Below are 17,813 nucleotides of genomic sequence, written 5' to 3'. Positions count from 1 at the left end.
TAGAGAAACTACCTCTGACATCTGTCCTATATCTATCACCCCTCAACTTGAAGCTATGTCCCCTCGTGTTTGCCATCACCATCCGAGGAAAAAGACTGTCACTATCCACCCTATCTAACCCTCTGATTATCTTATATGTCTCTATTAAGTCACCTCTCCTCCTCCTTCTCTCCAACGAAAACAACCTCAAGTCCCTCAGCCTTTCCTCGTAAGACCTTCCCTCCATACCAGGCAACATCCTAGTAAATCTCCTCTGCACCCTTTCCAAAGCTTCCACATCCTTCCTATAATGCGGTGACCAGAACTGCACGCAATACTCCAGGTGCGGTCTCACCAGAGTTTTGTACAGCTGCAGCATGACCTCGTGGCTCCGAAACTCGATCCCCCTACTAATAAAAGCTAACACACCATATGCCTTCTTAACAGCCCTATTAACCTGGGTAGCAACTTTCAGGGATTTATGTACCTGGACACCAAGATCTCTCTGTTCATCTACACTACCAAGAATCTTCCCATTAGCCCAGTACTCTGCATTCCTGTTACTCCTTCCAAAGTGAATCACCTCACACTTTTCCGCATTAAACTCCATTTGCCATCTCTCAGCCCAGCTCTGCAGCCTATCTATGTCCCTCTGTACCCTACAACATCCTTCGGCACTATCCACAACTCCACCGACCTTCGTGTCATCCGCAAATTTACTAACCCACCCTTCTACACCCTCTTCCAGGTCATTTATAAAAATGACAAACAGCAGTGGCCCCAAAACAGATCCTTGCGGTACACCACTAGTAACTAAACTCCAGGATGAACATTTGCCATCAACCACCACCCTCTGTCTTCTTTCAGCTAGCCAATTTCGGATCCAAAGCTCTAAATCACCTTCAACCCCATACTTCCGTATTTTCTGCAATAGCCTACCGTGGGGAGCCTTATCAAACGCCTTACTGAAATCCACTGCTTTACCCTCATCCACCTGTTTGGTCACCTTCTCGAAAAACTCAATAAGGTTTGTGAGGCACGACCTACCCGTCACAAAACCGTGCTGACTATCGCTAATGAACTTATTCTTTTCAAATGATGGTGGAAGTGAGAATCCCGATGTACAAAAAGAGGATGTGAAACAATTGTTAGAGGTAAGAGGAGGTAAGGAATTGGTTCTAAAAGAATTACCAAAATCAAAGATCTGTGCTTGAGCCTCAGCTATTTACAATCTATATCAAGGACATGGGTGAGGGGACTATACAATGTTCGGCAGAAAAATAAGCTGTGATTAAGATGAAAAAGCTGCAAAAGGATTTAGACAAGTTAATTGAGTGGGCAAGAACGTGGCAGATGAAATATAATGTGGAGAAATTGAAATTATCCACTTTGGTTGGACAAACAGCTGAGCAAGAAGATCAGTCATGATTTTGGGCGGCGCAGTGGTTAGCACCGCAGCCTCACAGCTCCAGCGACCCGGGTTCGATTCTGGGTACTGCCTGTGTGGAGTTTGCAAGTTCTCCCTGTGTCTGCGTGGGTTTCCCCGGGTGCTCCGGTTTCCTCCCACAGCCAAAGACTTGCAGGTGATAGGTAAATTGGCCGTTGTAAATTGCCCCTAGTGTAGGTAGGTGATAGGGAATATGGGATTACTGTAGGGTTAGTATAAATGGGTGGTTATTGGTCGGCACAGACTCGGTGGGCCGAAGGGCCTGTTTCAGTGCTGTATCTCTAAATAAATTTTTAAAAAGTTATTGATTGGAAGAGCAGTCTCGAGGGGCCGAATGGCCTACTCCTGCTGCTACTTCTTACATTCTTGTGTTCTTACGTTGAGGCCTTAGAGAAGGTACAGAGGAGATTTAGCAGAATGATAACAGGGCTTCAATAATGTACTTTCTAAATGGGAAGAGGTTAAGTACAGTGGATGTCCAAAGAGACTTGGTGGTTCAGGTGCATAGATCTTTAAAATGCCACGAGCAAGTGCAGAAAATAATCAAAAAGGCTAATGGAATGCTAGCCCTGATATCTAAAGGATCGGATTATAAATACACAGAGGTTATGCTGCAGCTGTACAAAACCCTGGTTAGACACCACTTGGTGTACTGTGAGCAGTTCTGGGCATCACACCCCAGGAAGGATATATTGGCCTTGGAGGGAGTGCAACGTAGGTTTACAAGAATGATACCTGGACTACAGGGGTTAAGCTACGAGGAGAGATTACCCAAATTAGGCCTGTATTGACTCGAATTTAGAAGGCTAAGGGGGGTGATCTGATCGAAGCCTTCAAGATATTAACAGGAAAAAACAGGCTAGATAAACATAAACTATTTCCACTGGTTGGAGATTCTAAAACTAGGGGGCATAGTCTAAAAAATAGGGCCAGACCGTTCAGGAGAGATGTTAGGAAGCACTTCCTCATGCAAAGAGTGGTCGAGGTTTGGAACTCTCTCCCACAAACAGCAGTTGAAGCTAGAACAGTTGTTAATTTTAAATCTGAGATAGATAGATTTTTGCTAAGCAAAGATATTAAGGGATATGGGCCAAAGGCAGGTATGTGGAGCTAGGCCGCGGATCAGCCATGATCTCACTGAATGGCGGGACAGGCTCGAGGGGCTGAATGGCCTACTCCCGTTCCTATCTTCCTATGTTCCTAACGTGGAACAACCGGAGAAGCTGGGATAGTTCTCCATGCCATCACAAAGAGTGTCTACTTCCACTTCCGTAACATCGCCCAACACTGCCCTTGCCTCAGCTCATCTGTTGTTAAAACCCTCATCCAAGCATCATTACCTCTAGACTTGACTATTTCAACATACTCCTGGCCGGTCTCCACTTTTTACCTTCTGTAAACTTGACATCATCCAAAATTCTGCTTCCCTTATCTTAACTTGGACTCAGTCCCGTTCACCCATCAGCCATGTGCTTACTGACGTACACAGACTTCATGTCACCACTCAATTTTAAAATTTTCTTTCTTGTTTTCAAATCCCTCCATGGCCTCACCCCCTCCCTATCTCTGTAATTCCCTCCAGCCCGAGAACCCTTCGAGATATTTGCACTCCTCCAATTCTGGCCTCTTGCACATCCCTGACTTTAATTGCTCCATAAGCATAAGTAGCTAGCGATAGACAGAGCTAATGATGATCTAAGCGCTGTAGTCCTGCCACATCCAGCCATGAACGGTGGTGGATAATTAAACAACTAACTGGAGGAGGTGGCTCCACAAATATCCCCATCCTCAATGATGGGGAGCCCAGCACATCAGTGCGAAAGATAAGGCTGAAGCATTTGCATCCATCTTCAGCCAGAAGTGCCAAGTGGATGATCCATTTCGGCCTCCTCCTGAAGCCCCCAGCATCACAGATGCCAGTTTTCAGCCAATTCGATTCACTCCACATGATATCAAGCAACGACTGAAGGCACTGGATACTGCAAAGGCTATGGCCCTGACAATATTCCGGCAATAGTACTGAAGACCTGTACTCCAGAACTTGCCGCACACCTACCCAAGCTGTTCTAGGTACAGCTACAACACTGGCATTGACCCGGTATTGTGGAAAATTGCACAGGTATGTCCTGTACACAAAAACAGGACAAGTCCAACCCAACCAATTACCGCCCCATTAGTCTACTCTCAATCATCAGTAAAGTGATGGAAGAAGTCATTGACAATGCTATGAAGCGGCATTTGCTTTGCATTAACCTGCTCAGTGACGCTCAGTTTGGGTTCCACCAGGGCCACTCAGCTCCTGACCTCATTACAGCCTTGGTTCAAACATGGGCAAAAGAGCTGAACTCAAGAGGTGAGGTGAGAGTGACTGCCCTTGACAGCAAGGCAGCATTTGACCGAGTATGGCATCAAGGAGCCCTAGCAAAACTGAAGTCAATGGGAATCAGGGGGAAAACTCTCCGCTGGTTGGTGTCATACCTCGCGCAAAGGAAGATGGTTGTCGTTGTTGGAGATCAATCATCTCAGCTCCAGGACATCACTATAGATCGGTTGGAGACTTGGGCGGAGAAATGTCAGATGGAGTTTAATTCGGACAAATGTGAGGTAATGCATTTTGGAAGGTCTAATGCAGGTGGGAAGTATACAGTAAATGGCAGAACCCTTAGGAGTATTGACAGGCAGAGAGATCTGGGCGTACAGGTCCACAGGTCACTGAAAGTGGCAACGCAGGTGGATAAGGTCGTCAAGAAGGCATACGGCATGCTTGCCTTCATCGGTCGGGACATAGAGTATAAAAATAGGCAAGTCATGCTGCAGCTGTACAGAACTTTAATTAGGCCACACTCAGAATATTGCATGCAATTCTGGTCGCCACACTACCAGAAGGACGTGGAGGCTTTGGAGAGGGTACAGAAGAGGTTTACCAGGATGTTGCCTGGTCTGGAGGGCATTAGCTATGAGGAGAGGTTGGATAAACTGTGGAGGGGCGACATGATAGAGGTTTACAAAGTTATAAGCAGCATGGACAGAGTGGATAGTCAGAAGCTTTTTCCCAGGGTGGAAGAGTCAGTTACTAGGGGACATCGGTTTAAGGTGAGAGGGGCAAAGTTTAGAGGGGATGTGTGAGGCAAGTTACTTTACACAGATGTTGGTGAATGCCAGGAACTTGTTGCCGGGGGAGGTGGTGGAAGCAGGTACAATACAGACGTTAAAGAGGCATCTTGACAAATACATGAATAGGATGGGAATAGAGGGATACGGACCCCGGAAGTGCAGAAGGTTTTAGTTTAGGCAGGCATCAAGATCTGCACAGGCTTGGAGGGCCGAATGGCCTGTTCCTGTGCTGTAGATTTAGAGATTACAGCACTGAAACAGGCCCTTCGGCCCACCAAGTCTGTGCCGACCATTACCACCCATTTATACTAATCCTACACCAATCCCATATTCCTACCACATCCTCACCTGCCCCTCTATTTCCCTACCACCTACCTATACTAGTGGCAATTTATAATGGCCAATTCACCTATCAACCTGCAAGTCTTTTGGCTGTGGGAGGAAACCGGAGCACCCGGAGGAAACCCACGCAGACACAGGGAGAACTTGCAAACTCCACACAGGCAGTACCCAGAATTGAACCCGGGTCGCTGGAGCTGTGAGGCTGCGGTGCTAACCACTGCGCCGCCCCTGTACAGTACGCATTGTACTGTTCTTTGTTCTTATCCAAACTTGTCAGAATCTTGCATACCTCTATCAAATCTCCCTCAATCTCCTTTGCTCTAAGAAGAACAAACTCAACTTCATCAATCTAACCTTGTAACTAAAATTCTCCATCCCTGGAACCATTCTGGTAAATCTTCTCTGCACCCTGTCAAGGACCCTCACATCCTTCCTACAGTATGGTGACCAGAACTGGACACAATGCTCTAGTTGTGCCCTAACCAAAGCTTTATAAAGGTTCAGCATAACTTTCCTGCTTTTGTACTCAATGCTTCTATTTTGAAGCCCAAGATACCATATGCTTTACTAACCACTCTCTATCTGTCCTGCCTCCTTTTTTTTTCCTTTTTCCTTTTTTTGTGTTTAATTTATTTTATTTCATCTCAGTTTGTTCAGTTTGCTTACCCACTGTTTATTTCATGTTTGTACTTACGACTGTTCAATTTTCAGTCCGTTAACACCCTTTCTGTACTAATGCTTTGTCTTTCAAAGAACAAAGTACAAAGAACAGTACAGCACAGGAACAGGCCATTCGGCCCTCCAAGCCTGCGCCAATCTTGATGCCTGCCTAAACTAAAACCTTCTGCATTTCCGGGGACCGTATCCCTCTATTCCCATCCTATTCATGTATTTGTCAAGATGCCTCTTAAACGTCATTATCGTACCTGCTTCCACCACCTCCCCCGGCAGCAGGTTCCAGGCACTCACCACCCTCTGTGTAAAGAACTTGCCTCGCACATCCCCTCTAAACTTTGCCCCTCGCACCTTAAACCTATGTCCCCTAGTAACTGACTCTTCTACCCTGGGAAAAAGCTTCTGACTATCCACTCTGTCCAGGCCGCTCATATCTTTGTAAACCTCTATCATATCGCCCCTCCACCTCCGTTGTTCCAGTGAAAACAATCCGAATTTATCCAACCTCTCCTCATAGCTAATGCCCTCCAGACCAGGCAACATCCTGGTAAACCTCTTCTGTACCCTCTCCAAAGCCTCCACATCCTTCTGGTAGTTTGAAAACACCATTAACATATCTTTGCTCCATGACCTTCTGGTCAGCTATTCTGTGACCTTGTCCTATCTACACCTTCTCCTTTGTTATCTCTTGCCCCACCCCCACTTTACTTGCTTATAACCTTTTACATTTCTAATACTTGCCAGTTCTGAAGAAGGGTCACTGACCTGAAATGTTAACTCTGCTTCTCTCTCCACAGATGCTGCCAGACTTGCTGAGTGTTTCCAGCATTTCTTGCTTTTATTTCTGCCTCCTTCAAAATTCTATGCATATGCACCCCCAGGTCCCTCTGTCCCAGCACACTCTTTAGAACTGTGCCATTAAATCTATATTGCCTCTTCCTATTCCTTCTGCCAAAATGCATCACCTTACACTTCTCTGTATTAAATTCCATCTGCCACCTCTCTGCCCATTCTGTTAGCCTATCTATGTCCTGTTGTGGGCAATTCGTATCATCCTCACCGTTTTCCTCATCTCCAAGTTTGGTATCATTGGCAAATTTTGAAATGTTACCCTGTATTCCAATATCATTTACATATGTCAAAAAAGCAGTGGCTCTAGCACTGCCCCTTGGGGAACAAGTACCATTCTCCTGTCAGAAAAAAAACATTTACCATGACTTGCTGTTTTCTGTCCTTAAGCCAATTTTTTATTCAAGCTGACACTGACCCTACTATTCCAGGCCCTCAATTTTGTTAACCAGCCTTTTATGTGGTACTTTGTTAAAGGCTTTCTTAAAATGTAGATAGACAACATCCACTGCATTCCCTTCATCAACCTTCTCTGTTACTTCATCAAAAAATTCAGTTAGATTAGTCAAGCATGATCGGCCTTTTACAAATCCATGCTGACTATCCTTAATTATCTCAAACCTCTTGACTGTTCATTTTTTTTCCCTGATTATTGTTTCTGAAACCTGACCCACCACTGATGTTAAACTAACTGGCCTGTAGTTGTTAGGACAGTCCTTACACTCTTTCTTGAATAAGGTGTTGCATTTGCCACACTGCAAACCTCTGTCACCTTTCCTTTCCCGTATCCAGGGAAGACTGGAAGATTAGGCCAAGTCCTTCCGTCATCTCCATCCTCACTTCCTTTAGCAACCTAGGATGCAAACCATCCGGACCAGGTGACTTATCCACTCTCAGCCGAGCCAGGGGTTGTGACTAATTGGATAGCTCTTTCAAAGAGCTGACCCAGGCACAAAGGCCTCATTCTGTGCTGTAAGATATGATTCTACAGGAGATAGCAGAAGGTCTGGCTACGTTGTGTCAATACCCCTCAAAAAGGCAAATTGTGCTGGGGTGTAACCGTTGTAACATCCTTGATCAAGGAGGACGAGAAGGATCAACCAAGTAACTGTGGGCAGTTAGTCTGTCAGCTGTGGAGAAACTCTTAAAATCCATAATTCAAGACCAAATTAATGAGCATTTAGAAAGGTATGGGAGAACCAAGGGCATTCTATGGGGATTGGTTCAAGGCAAGTGGTGCTTGACAAATTTAATAGCGTTTTAATGATAAACAATTGTACCAGTAAATGGAATGTGGTGTGTTTGGATTTCAGAAAGTCATTTGGTAAGGTGGTGCCTAAGAGGCTTGTCACAAAAATTCAGGCCTGTGGTACAGAGGAAATGTAGCAGCATAAGCAGAGAGCTCATCCAGGCTCATCTGGGCTATGGGGGAGAAGGCAGGGGAGTGGCACTGGGTAAATTACTCCTTTGGAGAACCAGTGCAGACACGATGGGCCGTATGGCCTCCTTCTGTGCTTTAACAATTCAGTGATTCTGTGATTAAAGGAGAGTGATGATAGCTCCAGCAAGAAGCCAGCGTTGTACCTTTTTAGTCCATGATATTATCTCCTGCTCAGAGAATCTGTCGTAGCTTTCAGCAAAAAACATGCGCAGTTGCTTCTGGATGAAGGAGATGGTTATCTGATCCATGGGCAGGCCAGCTGCATTAGCCAGGACATCAGCCACTCGGCCCGAGCCCTCCACTATTACACAAGGTGTCCCATTGCACATCGCACTGTATATTGTCTGCAAGAGAAAGAGCACCATCACAAAACAAAACAAAAAACAGGAGGTTCACAGAACGAGTGGGTGGCCATTTGCCACAAGCTACTCCTTTATTTCTAGACCTCAGCACACTCACAGCTCCTTCCACCTCCCATCGTGGCCTGCATCCCTGTTCCTGGTCTCTGTCCTGTGGCCCACGATGAGAAAGGGGATATTAGACTGAGGAAGATTGATACTCTATCAGAGTTGAATCTCTGGCAGGCTCACACACGAACTATGAGCATGTGGGAATGGTACCTGAGGCTACTTGTGCCCAAGGAAATGTACCCCCACATAAGAGGAGGACAAGGGAGAAACTGGAAGGGGGAAAATTAGAAAGTGAAATAAATGCAGCAGTAATATACCATAAAACTGGTGAATACAAGATATTTTTATCTACAAGGTGGTGACTGATTAGGGTGAGCGACTTTCGGTGCTTGTTTTACAAAGCCACCCGGTAGCGAGAATCTGCAACTGCACAGTGACACTTGACATTACAGCATTGAACAGAAATGTTGACATAGCAATTTACTAGAAAATGTGATGATAAATCATGACAACAGGAAATAAGGTTTATGAACAGAAAGTTCAGATTCTATGCAAGATTTTTATTGATACATGGTGTTTATAAAGTGCTTGTGCAACTTTAAACTTTAATAACTTTGGATGTACACATGATGGAAGCAAACTCTAAATGGTATATGAAAGCATAATTCATAAAGTATTGTTTAATGTTAATGTAGTTAATGTTATTGCTAATGCATGTCAACATTTTTCTGATCAAAAATGGTGACAGTAGAAGCAAAATTAAACTGTGTTATTGCTAGCAGAACTGAAGTCCATACGACTGAGAGAAGAAATTTCACTGTTCACTTCAGCAAAATTGTGACTCAATTAACGAATGGATGAAATAGTTTCCATCATGTATACATTCAAAGTAATTAAATTTAAAGTTTCACAAGGACTTTATAAACATCCTGTACATAAATGCATAACAGGTGAATGCCAGCAGTGGCTCAGTTGGTAGCACTTTTGCCATTGAGACAGTCGGTTATGGGTTCAATTCCGCATTCTAGAGAACTGAGCATAAAATCTAGGCTGACACTCCAGTGCAGTACTGAAGGAGCGCCGGACTGTCGGAGGGTCAGTACTGAGGGAGCTCTGCGCTGTCGGAGGGTCCGTACTGAGGGAGCGCTGCACTGTCAGAGGGTCAGTACTGAGGGAGCGCTGCAGTGTCAAAGATCTGTACTGAGGGAGTGCTGCACTGTCAGGGGGTCAGTACTGTGGAAGCGCCGCACTGTCAGAAGGTCAGCACTGAGGGAGAGCTGCACTGTCAGAGGGTCAGTACTGAGGGAGAGCTGCACTGTCAGAGGGTCAATACTGAGGGAGCGCTGCACTGTCAGAGGGTCCGTACTGAGGGAGCGCTGCACTGTCAGAGGGTCCGTACTGAGGGAGCGCTGCACTGTCAGAGGGTCCGTACTGAGGGAGCGCCACACTGTCTGAGGGTTAGTACTGAGGGAGCGCTGCACTGTCGGGGGCTTAGTACTGAGGGAGCGCTGCACTGTCAGAGGGTCAGTACTGAGGGAGTTCTGCACTATCGGGGGCTCAGTACTGAGGGAGCGCTGCACTATCGGGGGCTCAGTACTGAGGGAGCGCTGCACTGTCAGAGGGTCAGTACTGAGGGAGCGCTGCACTGTCAGAGGGTCAGTACTGAGGGAGCGCTGCACTGTCAGAGGGTCAGTACTGAGGGAGTGCTGCACTATCGGGGGCTCAGTACTGAGGGAGCGCTGCACTGTCAGAGGGTCAGTACTGAGGGAGCGCTGCACTGTCAGAGGGTCAGTACTGAGGGAGTGCTGCACTATCGGGGGCTCAGTACTGAGGGAGTGCTGCACTGTCAGAGGGTCAGTACTGAGAGCACTGCGCTGTCAGAGGGTCAGTACTGAGGGAGTGCTGCACTATCGGGGGCTCAGTACTGAGGGAGTGCTGCACTGTCAGAGGGTCAGTACTGAGAGCACTGCGCTGTCAGAGGGTCAGTACTGAGGGAGTGCTGCACTGTCAGAGGGTCAGTACTGAGAGCACTGCGCTGTCAGAGGGTCAGTACTGAGGGAGTGCTGCACTGTTGGGGGCTCAGTACTGAGGGAGCACTGCACTGTCAGACATGCCATCTCAGGTGAGAGATTAAACTGAGGTCTCATCTGCCCTGTCAGGTGGACAGAAACGTTTGCATAATATTCACAGCACAGCCTCCGCCAATATCACAAAAAATTACACGGTCATTATCACATCGCTGTTTGTGGGAGCTTGCTATGCACAATTTGGCTGACGCATTTTCGACATTTTCCACAGTAACCACACTAAAAAGGTGCTTCATTTGCTGTAAAGAGCTTTTGGACATCCTGAAGTTGTAAAAGGCGCAATATAAATGCAGGTCTTTCTCTTTTTTTTACTTACGTTCAGAGTTCCAGGACCTCCTTCAAGGACAACACATACAATTGGGATCTCGATTCCAACATCTATAAAACAAGTATTGGTCAGAACGTATCACCAGATAAGAGTAGGGGTCTTAGTTCTTCTGTTACAATGGCTCTCCCACCCGCCATAACTTCTCAACATACATATGGCAAATGAATACTAACTCTCTGACTGTGCAGCTCTCCCTCAATACTGACCCTCTGACAGTGCAGCTCTCCCTCAATACTGACCCTCTGACAGTGCAGTGCTCCCTCAGTACTGACCCCCTGACAATGCAGCACTCCCTCAGTATAGACTCTTTGACACTGCAGCGCTCCCTCAGTACTGACCCTCTGACAATGCAGCACTCCCTCAGTACGGACCCTCTGACAGTGCAGCGTTCCATCAGTACGGACCCCCTGACAGCTAAACCTGGCCCTTTATTCTTGATCCCCACTCTTCCCTTCCAGACTGGCGAAGCACAATGCTATGTGTCCAATCAAATACATCAATCAATGGTTTCAGCTCTCTGACCGATTGAAGCTAGGATCACCTGCAGGGAACACTTATGGAAATCTGATGCTTTAGTTAGTGTCCTCGTTGTGGTGAGGGAGCCTAGAGATGCTCCTGGAGAAGCCTCCCCATCTGCCATTGGGTTGGGTGCCTTGGGTGGAGGGGTGGGCAAGGCCCTCCTAGCTAAAGTCTGGTCCCAACTGGGATGTACCTGACCCATTTGCGATTGAAATACTGCCCTGCCTGCTGGGCCAGTGGGCACTGGCGGGAAGGGAATGGCTTCTTCTCTCCACCTTCACTCCTGGCTCTGGCTGGATTTCTGGAATTGGAAACTACCATCTCCCCTGGGCCATTCACTGGCTTGGGGATGGAGGTAGAGGGGGTTTGTGAGATTGTGACAGAGGCAGAACCAGCTGGTGCGCCTGGGACGTCCACCCCACTGTGTGCGGTGGGTGTGTCGGCCACAGGCGGTGACAACCCGGAAGAGGATGGAGACTCGGTATGGAGGACGATCTTGTATCCATCGTGCCTCCTCTCATCCCTACTGCGGAACTCCGGGACTTCCTTGCACCCTGCATGGATTGCCGCAATAAAGTTCAACTGGCCTTTGGTCGATGGTTGAATCTGGTGCTGATCATCTGGTTAGTCCATGCCACCCTCAAGAATGTGGAGGGGAGGTGGGGGGGGGGGAAGGGCGCAGACATGAAACTGGTTGTGAGGCGTCGGTTCAAAGTGTTCCTCAATGGGTTGCTGGGGGAGTGGAAGGCGAGGTGCAATTCCGCTCCCTCCTCACAGTGAGGTGTTGGTGACGGGTTTCAAAGTACTTTTGACATGAAGATAACCATAGCTAGTCTCAACATGAACAGCAGCAGGGGGTCTCTCCGCAGATTTCACAGTCTCTCAGTCCTCAGGGAACGGAGGTATGTGGTGAACTTTCTGCAGGAAACCCACACCGTTCCGGGAGACAAAGCCACCTGGCTCCTGGAGTGGCAGGGTGGGTTTTCTAGTGGGTTGGCTATCTTGTTGTCTCTGACTTTTCAGCCAGCGATCTTGGGGGTCAAGAAGCTTCTGCCGGGCTGCTTGCTCCACCTTGCCTTTCGCCTGGGTAGCGTGACGCTCCACTTTGTGAACAGGTATGCGTGCAGGCCCAGGGGCTGATTACGCGCAGACCAGGGGGAAAGCCTGGCGGCCGGGGAGATGCCCCTCTCGTGTCGCAGGGCGGTCATCGTCCTGCTACCGAAAGAGGGGCGATCTTTGCTTGCTTAAGGACTAGCGTCCAGTCTTCCTCCTCAGCATGGATTATAATATCTTTGCCTGGGCTATGTCTACCTGCCTGGGATCCGTGCTGGCCCGCATAATCTACCCCAACTAGTTCTACATGGTCCTGGGTCGGTCCATCCATGACAACATCTAGCTGGTCTGGGACCTGATCGATCTTTCTCAGAGGACTGGTCTGTTGGTCACCTTCCTCTCCCTTTATCAGGAGAAGGCGTTCGACTCTGTGCGCATTCGGACTCAGGTCGCATTTTGTGGCCCCGATCCGACTTTTGTATGGCACAAACAGAGTGTCTAGTCAAAGTTAACAGGTCTTTGACTACACCCCTTCGCTTTGGGAGCGGAGTGCGTCAGGGATACCCCATGTCCGGCCAATTATACACCATCTGTGTGGAGCCATTCCTGTGCCTGCTTGGTAGTAGGTTAGCGGGTTTGGCTCTGCGCGTGCCAGGCGTGCAGGTCGTCCTCTCGGCTTATGCCGATGACGTGCTCCTCACGGTCACAGATTCCATTTACTTGCGGACAGCAGACCTTTTCTGCTGCGTCCTCCGCGAGGAACAATTGGGAGAAATGTTCTGGACTCCTGGTGGGTCAGTGGTGGGTGGACTCCCTGCCGGAAGAGTCCACCTTTTGTGTGGAGCACCACGCGCATCTATCTGGGAGTCCACCTTAGCCCTGTTGAGGAAGCCTGGCCGGCAAACTGGCAGGAGTTGGAGGTGAAAGTCACCACTTGGCTAAGCTGCTGGACAGAACTGCTCAGAGTGCTTTCCTACAGGGGTTGAGCACTGGTCATAAACCAACTGGTGACCTCGATGTTGTGGTACCGGTTGGTCACACTCGCCACATTACCACTCCCTTTGGCCCTGCACCACCAATCCTTTTGTCTTTTAATCTCTACTGTCTTCCACCTTATTACAGACCTTCCCCCTTTGTTCTTTTTCCAACCCTCCCCCTTTCACTTGCTTAAAACCTATTATTTTTCCCAATCTGAAATGTTAACTCTGTTTCTCTCTCCACAGATGCTGCCTGACCTGCTGAGCATTTCCAGATTTTTTTTTATTTCTTGTACAGTCTTCCATCAGACAATTGCAGGGCCTGTACAACACATGATACATACAAAGTAAAGCTCCCTATACACTGTCCCCATCGAACACTCCCAGGACAGGTACAGCACGGGGTTAGGTACAAAGTAAAGCTCCCTCGACACTGTCCCCATCAAACACTCCCAGGGCAGGTACAGCACTGGGATTGGCTGGGCAATTTGGAGCACTTCCTGCCAGCAATCAGGGGGAGCAGCTGCACCTGTGCTGCAGCAACTGCAGAGTGGAGAGAGGAGACTGCAGACTGGAGTAATTGGAGAAAGTGGTGAGAGGTGAATACAGAGTGGAGAGAAACCATCAAGGAAGGCTGCAATTGTTTTGGAAAGGTGGGTGTCAGGGCACCTGAAGAACTCTTAAATTTGGACTGTCTGGGGGAGGGAGAAGAGGCTGGAAGACTTGGGTGGGGCTGCCAAATCCGGTAGGGGGCCCCTGTATTTGTATTGGGGCTTGCACACAGGGAGCTCACTCCCCACACCAACTGCCTGCTCGGGACAGCTGGAGTTGCCCGGGTGAAGACTTTCTTGTTAAAATCAGAAGAGGAGAATACCGGGCAGCTCCAGCCGTCCCGGGCGAAGAAGCCTCCCCCAACTGGAAGACAACAAACAGTTTTGGACTAATTGTGATAAAGGTGCTCCAACTGGCAGTTGGATCAAACATCCTTTTCAGCCTTTCTCTCCCTTCCTCCACTCAGTCACCTATCCTCCCCTTTTCCTTTACCTTCCTACCCCATCCTCCTCTACTCCCACTCCACTTTGTTTAAAGTTTGCTTTTTTTTGTGTCAATTGTGTTAATTTGTTTTGTTTCTTGGGGGTGGACGTGGCTCTTAGACCCCATGGCAAGCCCTCCTTCGCCAGTTGCCGGGCCTTTCTGTACATATGCTGCTGCGGCTGCTGCAGCTGCACCTGTTGCCCCGTCACCGTTTGCTTTATTAACATCGAAGCATGGGGTCAAGAGCTACGTCCACCCGAACATGACTATAGAGGCATGTGTGAAAGCAATGGCCGAGGTTGTCGGCCCTTCGGTCATTGTTGCAGCCTCTAAAATGTACGGGAAGGCAGTGTTATTCCTGAGGACCAAGCGGGCGGTGTCCCTGGCTCTGAGCAAGGGGCTCACCGTGGGCGGGACCTTTTGCCAGTGGACCCCCTGGAGGCCACTGCGCAAAGGCTCATTCTATCCAATGTCCCGCCCTTCATTCCTGGTGAGCTCCTCCTTCCCCACCTGCACCATCTGGGGGAGGTAAAGACGGGGCTCACCCCAGTCCCGTTCGGTCTTCGGGAGAACAGCCTCCGACACGTGTACTCCTTCCGCCGCCAGTTATTCATGCAGCTGGCGCGGGAGGAGGTTACAGAGGGCCACTTTAATGTAGAGTTCCAGGGGACGGCCTACCGCGTCTTCTGGACCTTGGACGGGGTGCGGTGCCATGTCTGTAAGGGGGTGGGGCATGTTCGTAAGAACTGCCCCAACCTCCCGGCTGCCAACTCCAACTCGGTGGCCCAGGGTGGCGACGCTGCACCTCCTCCCAGCCCCCGACACCTCCACCAGATACCATTCAGTCGGTACCGGAGGCTGTGGTTTTCACGGCCTCCATCAGGGAGGGGGGTGACCGTCCAAGTGGAAGGAAGGCGCGGAGGAGAAATAAACATCGAGAGGTGCGTCCCCTGGACACCGTGACAGTACCCGAGTCTGAGCTCAGCATAAAGCCCGATCTCGGGAAGTCAACTTGCCCCAGGGCTGGGCTCAGGCGCAGGGTGAATAAAAAGAGAGTGCGGAGGTGGAGGCCTCTGATGACATGGAGGTCTCTGAGCCTCCCCACCCAACTGGGAAAAAGAGGAGAAGGCACCCCTCCACAGAGGTAACAAGGGGCCCTGAGGCGCAAGGTCCATCTGTTGGAGGGGAGCTGTCTCCTGTTTCGGGTCCCCAGGTTTCCCCTACCACCACCACCAAGGCTACAAAGTCAGGGCAGGAGCTCCCTATTCCTCAGGATGGAGGGGAGGGGGAGACACCTGTACATGTGGCCCCTCCCGGAGAAGCCAGTGGAGCCCTGCTTGTTGTGGGGCAGCCTGGGGACGCCACCCATTCTGCCACTGGGTCGGGTGCCCTGATTAGAGGGGAGGGCGGGGCCCCAAAGGGTCGGCCCTCCCAGCCGGAGTCCACCACCAACCAGGAGACACCCGACCCGGTTATAACCAAGAATGCTGCCCCATCTGCTGGGCCTGTGGGTGCTGGCGGAGCGGGAGATGGCCTCCTCTCTCCGCCTCCGGTCTCGGCTCCGGCTGGATTTCCGGAGTCGGGAACTTCTGTCTCCCCTGGACCACTCATTGGCCTGGGGACGGAGGTGGAGGGGGGTCCTGGGACGCTGGTACCCACAGGCTCCAGTTTCACAATGGAACCCAGAGAGGACTCCTCCGCCATCGATCCTGGGGGTGGGATCGTGACGGAGGTGGGTTCAGCTGGCGCGGCCAGGACGTCCGCCCCACAGTGTGTGGTGGATGTGTCGGCCGCTGGCGGTGACGACCCAGAGGAGGATGGGGATTCGGTGTGGGGCACGGAGGATAATCTTGATTCCATCGCCAGTGAGGTGGTGGAGTCCCTCGTGCCTCCCACCGAATCTCCTCTCATCCCCACGACGGAACTCCGGGATTTCCTCGCGGCTTGCAGGGGTTGCCGCGATAAAGTTCAGCTGGCCCTCGACCGCTGGTCGAATCTAGCGCTGATCATATAGTCCGTCCGTGCCGCCCTTAAGAAAGCGGGCAAGCGCGCGGACGTGAAACTGGTTGAGAGGCGCCGTTTTAATGTGTTCCTCAATGGGTTGCTGGGGGAGTGGAGGGCCAGGTGCACTTCCACTCCCTCCTCACAGTGAGCTGTTGGTGACGGGTTTTAAGTACCTTTGACATGAAGATAACCATAGCCAGCCTCAACATCAACGGCAGCAGGGGGGCTCACCGCAGATTTCACAATCTCTCAGTCCTCAGGGAAGGGAGATACGCGGTGAGCTTTCTGCAGGAAACCCACACCGTTCCGGGAGACAAAGCCACCTGGCTCCTGGAGTGGCAGGGTGGGGTCTACATGAGTCACCTCACCCCTATTTCTAGTGGGGTGGCTATCTTGTTGGCCCCGACTTTTCAGCCGGAGATCTTGGGGGTCAAGGAGCTAGTGCCGGGCCGCTTGCTCCACCTCGCCGTTCGCCTGGGTAGCGTGCCGCTCCACTTTGTGAATGTGTACGCGCCCAGGCCCGGCGCGTTGCAAGCGCGCTTCTTTGAAGAAGTGTCCGCTCTCTTGAGCTCCATTGATAGCGGCGAGTGCATCATCCTCGGGGGGGATTTCAACTGCATCCTCGAGGTGGTGGATCGCTCCGGTCCCCAGCGCGGCCAAGCGTCGGTGGAGAAGTTGAGGGGACTGATCAGCTCCCTTAACTTGGTGGACGTCTGGCGGAATCTCCATCCCGACTCCAGCGCCTTCACGTGGAGGTCTGGAGGAGGAGGGTCGCGAATCGACCGCCTCTACTTTTCGCAGGCGTCCGTCTCCCACGTCTCGGCAGCCTCCATGCAGCTGGTGCCGTGCTCGGACCACCGCCTGGTGTGGGCGGAGTTCACTCCGTTCCGCACGCGGGCGGGGTCCACGTACTGGCACTTTAACAACCGGCTGCTGGAGGACGAGCGATTTCGGGACTCGTTCTGTCGATTCTGGGCCAACTGGAGAAGGAAGCAGGGGGGCTTCCCCTCCTTGAGGCTATGATGGGATGTGGGCAAGACTCACATCCGCGTCTTCTGTCAGGAGTACGCGAAGGGGTCGACCAAGAGGCGGGAGGCCGAGATCGGGCGCCTTGAGAGGGAGGTGCTCGACTTGGAGTCCCGCCTCGGTCATGCCGTCGTGGACCCGGCCCTGTAGCAGGCGTACAAAGAGAAGAAGGGCGCGCTGAGGGACCTGCAGCTCATCGGGTCCCGAGGCGCATACGTGAGGTCGCGGATCCAGATCCTGGAAGATTTGGACCGTGCCTCACCCTTCTTCTACTCGCTGGAAAAATGGCGGGGGGTCCGTAAGCAGCTCGTCGAGCTGCTGGCCGACGACGGATCCGGAGGGAATGGGCCTCCTGGTCCGTACTTATTACAGTGCGTTGTTCTCTCCAGATCCGTCCAGCGAGGATGCGCGCAGAGTTTTGTGGGAGGACCTGCCGCAGGTCAGCCCGGAGAGCACCGAAGGATTGAAGGCTCCGCTTACGTTGGCGGAGCTGACCGGCGCCCTCCACCAGCTTTCGAGGGACAAAT

General features: G+C 50.6%; 1 protein-coding gene across 7 annotated transcripts in view; it reads right to left on the bottom strand.

Moving 5' to 3' along the window:
* Window positions 1–17,813, bottom strand: part of trpm2 (transient receptor potential cation channel, subfamily M, member 2) — a 347,573-nt gene that overhangs the window by 216,001 nt on the left and 113,759 nt on the right. For all 7 annotated transcript variants that reach the window (XM_068036234.1, XM_068036230.1, XM_068036236.1 and 4 more), the window contains exons 8-9: window positions 10,661–10,722; window positions 7,991–8,191 (exon numbers count right to left, since the gene is read on the bottom strand). In XM_068036234.1, coding sequence (XP_067892335.1) covers window positions 7,991–8,191; window positions 10,661–10,722 — 263 coding nt within the window. The remainder of the gene's footprint in view (window positions 1–7,990; window positions 8,192–10,660; window positions 10,723–17,813) is intronic.

This window comes from Heterodontus francisci, chromosome 7 (assembly GCF_036365525.1).
Source record: "Heterodontus francisci isolate sHetFra1 chromosome 7, sHetFra1.hap1, whole genome shotgun sequence".
Lineage (NCBI taxonomy): Eukaryota > Metazoa > Chordata > Chondrichthyes > Heterodontiformes > Heterodontidae > Heterodontus > Heterodontus francisci.
Note: the sequence above shows the minus strand (reverse complement) of the source record. Positions and strands in the feature narration are given on the sequence as shown.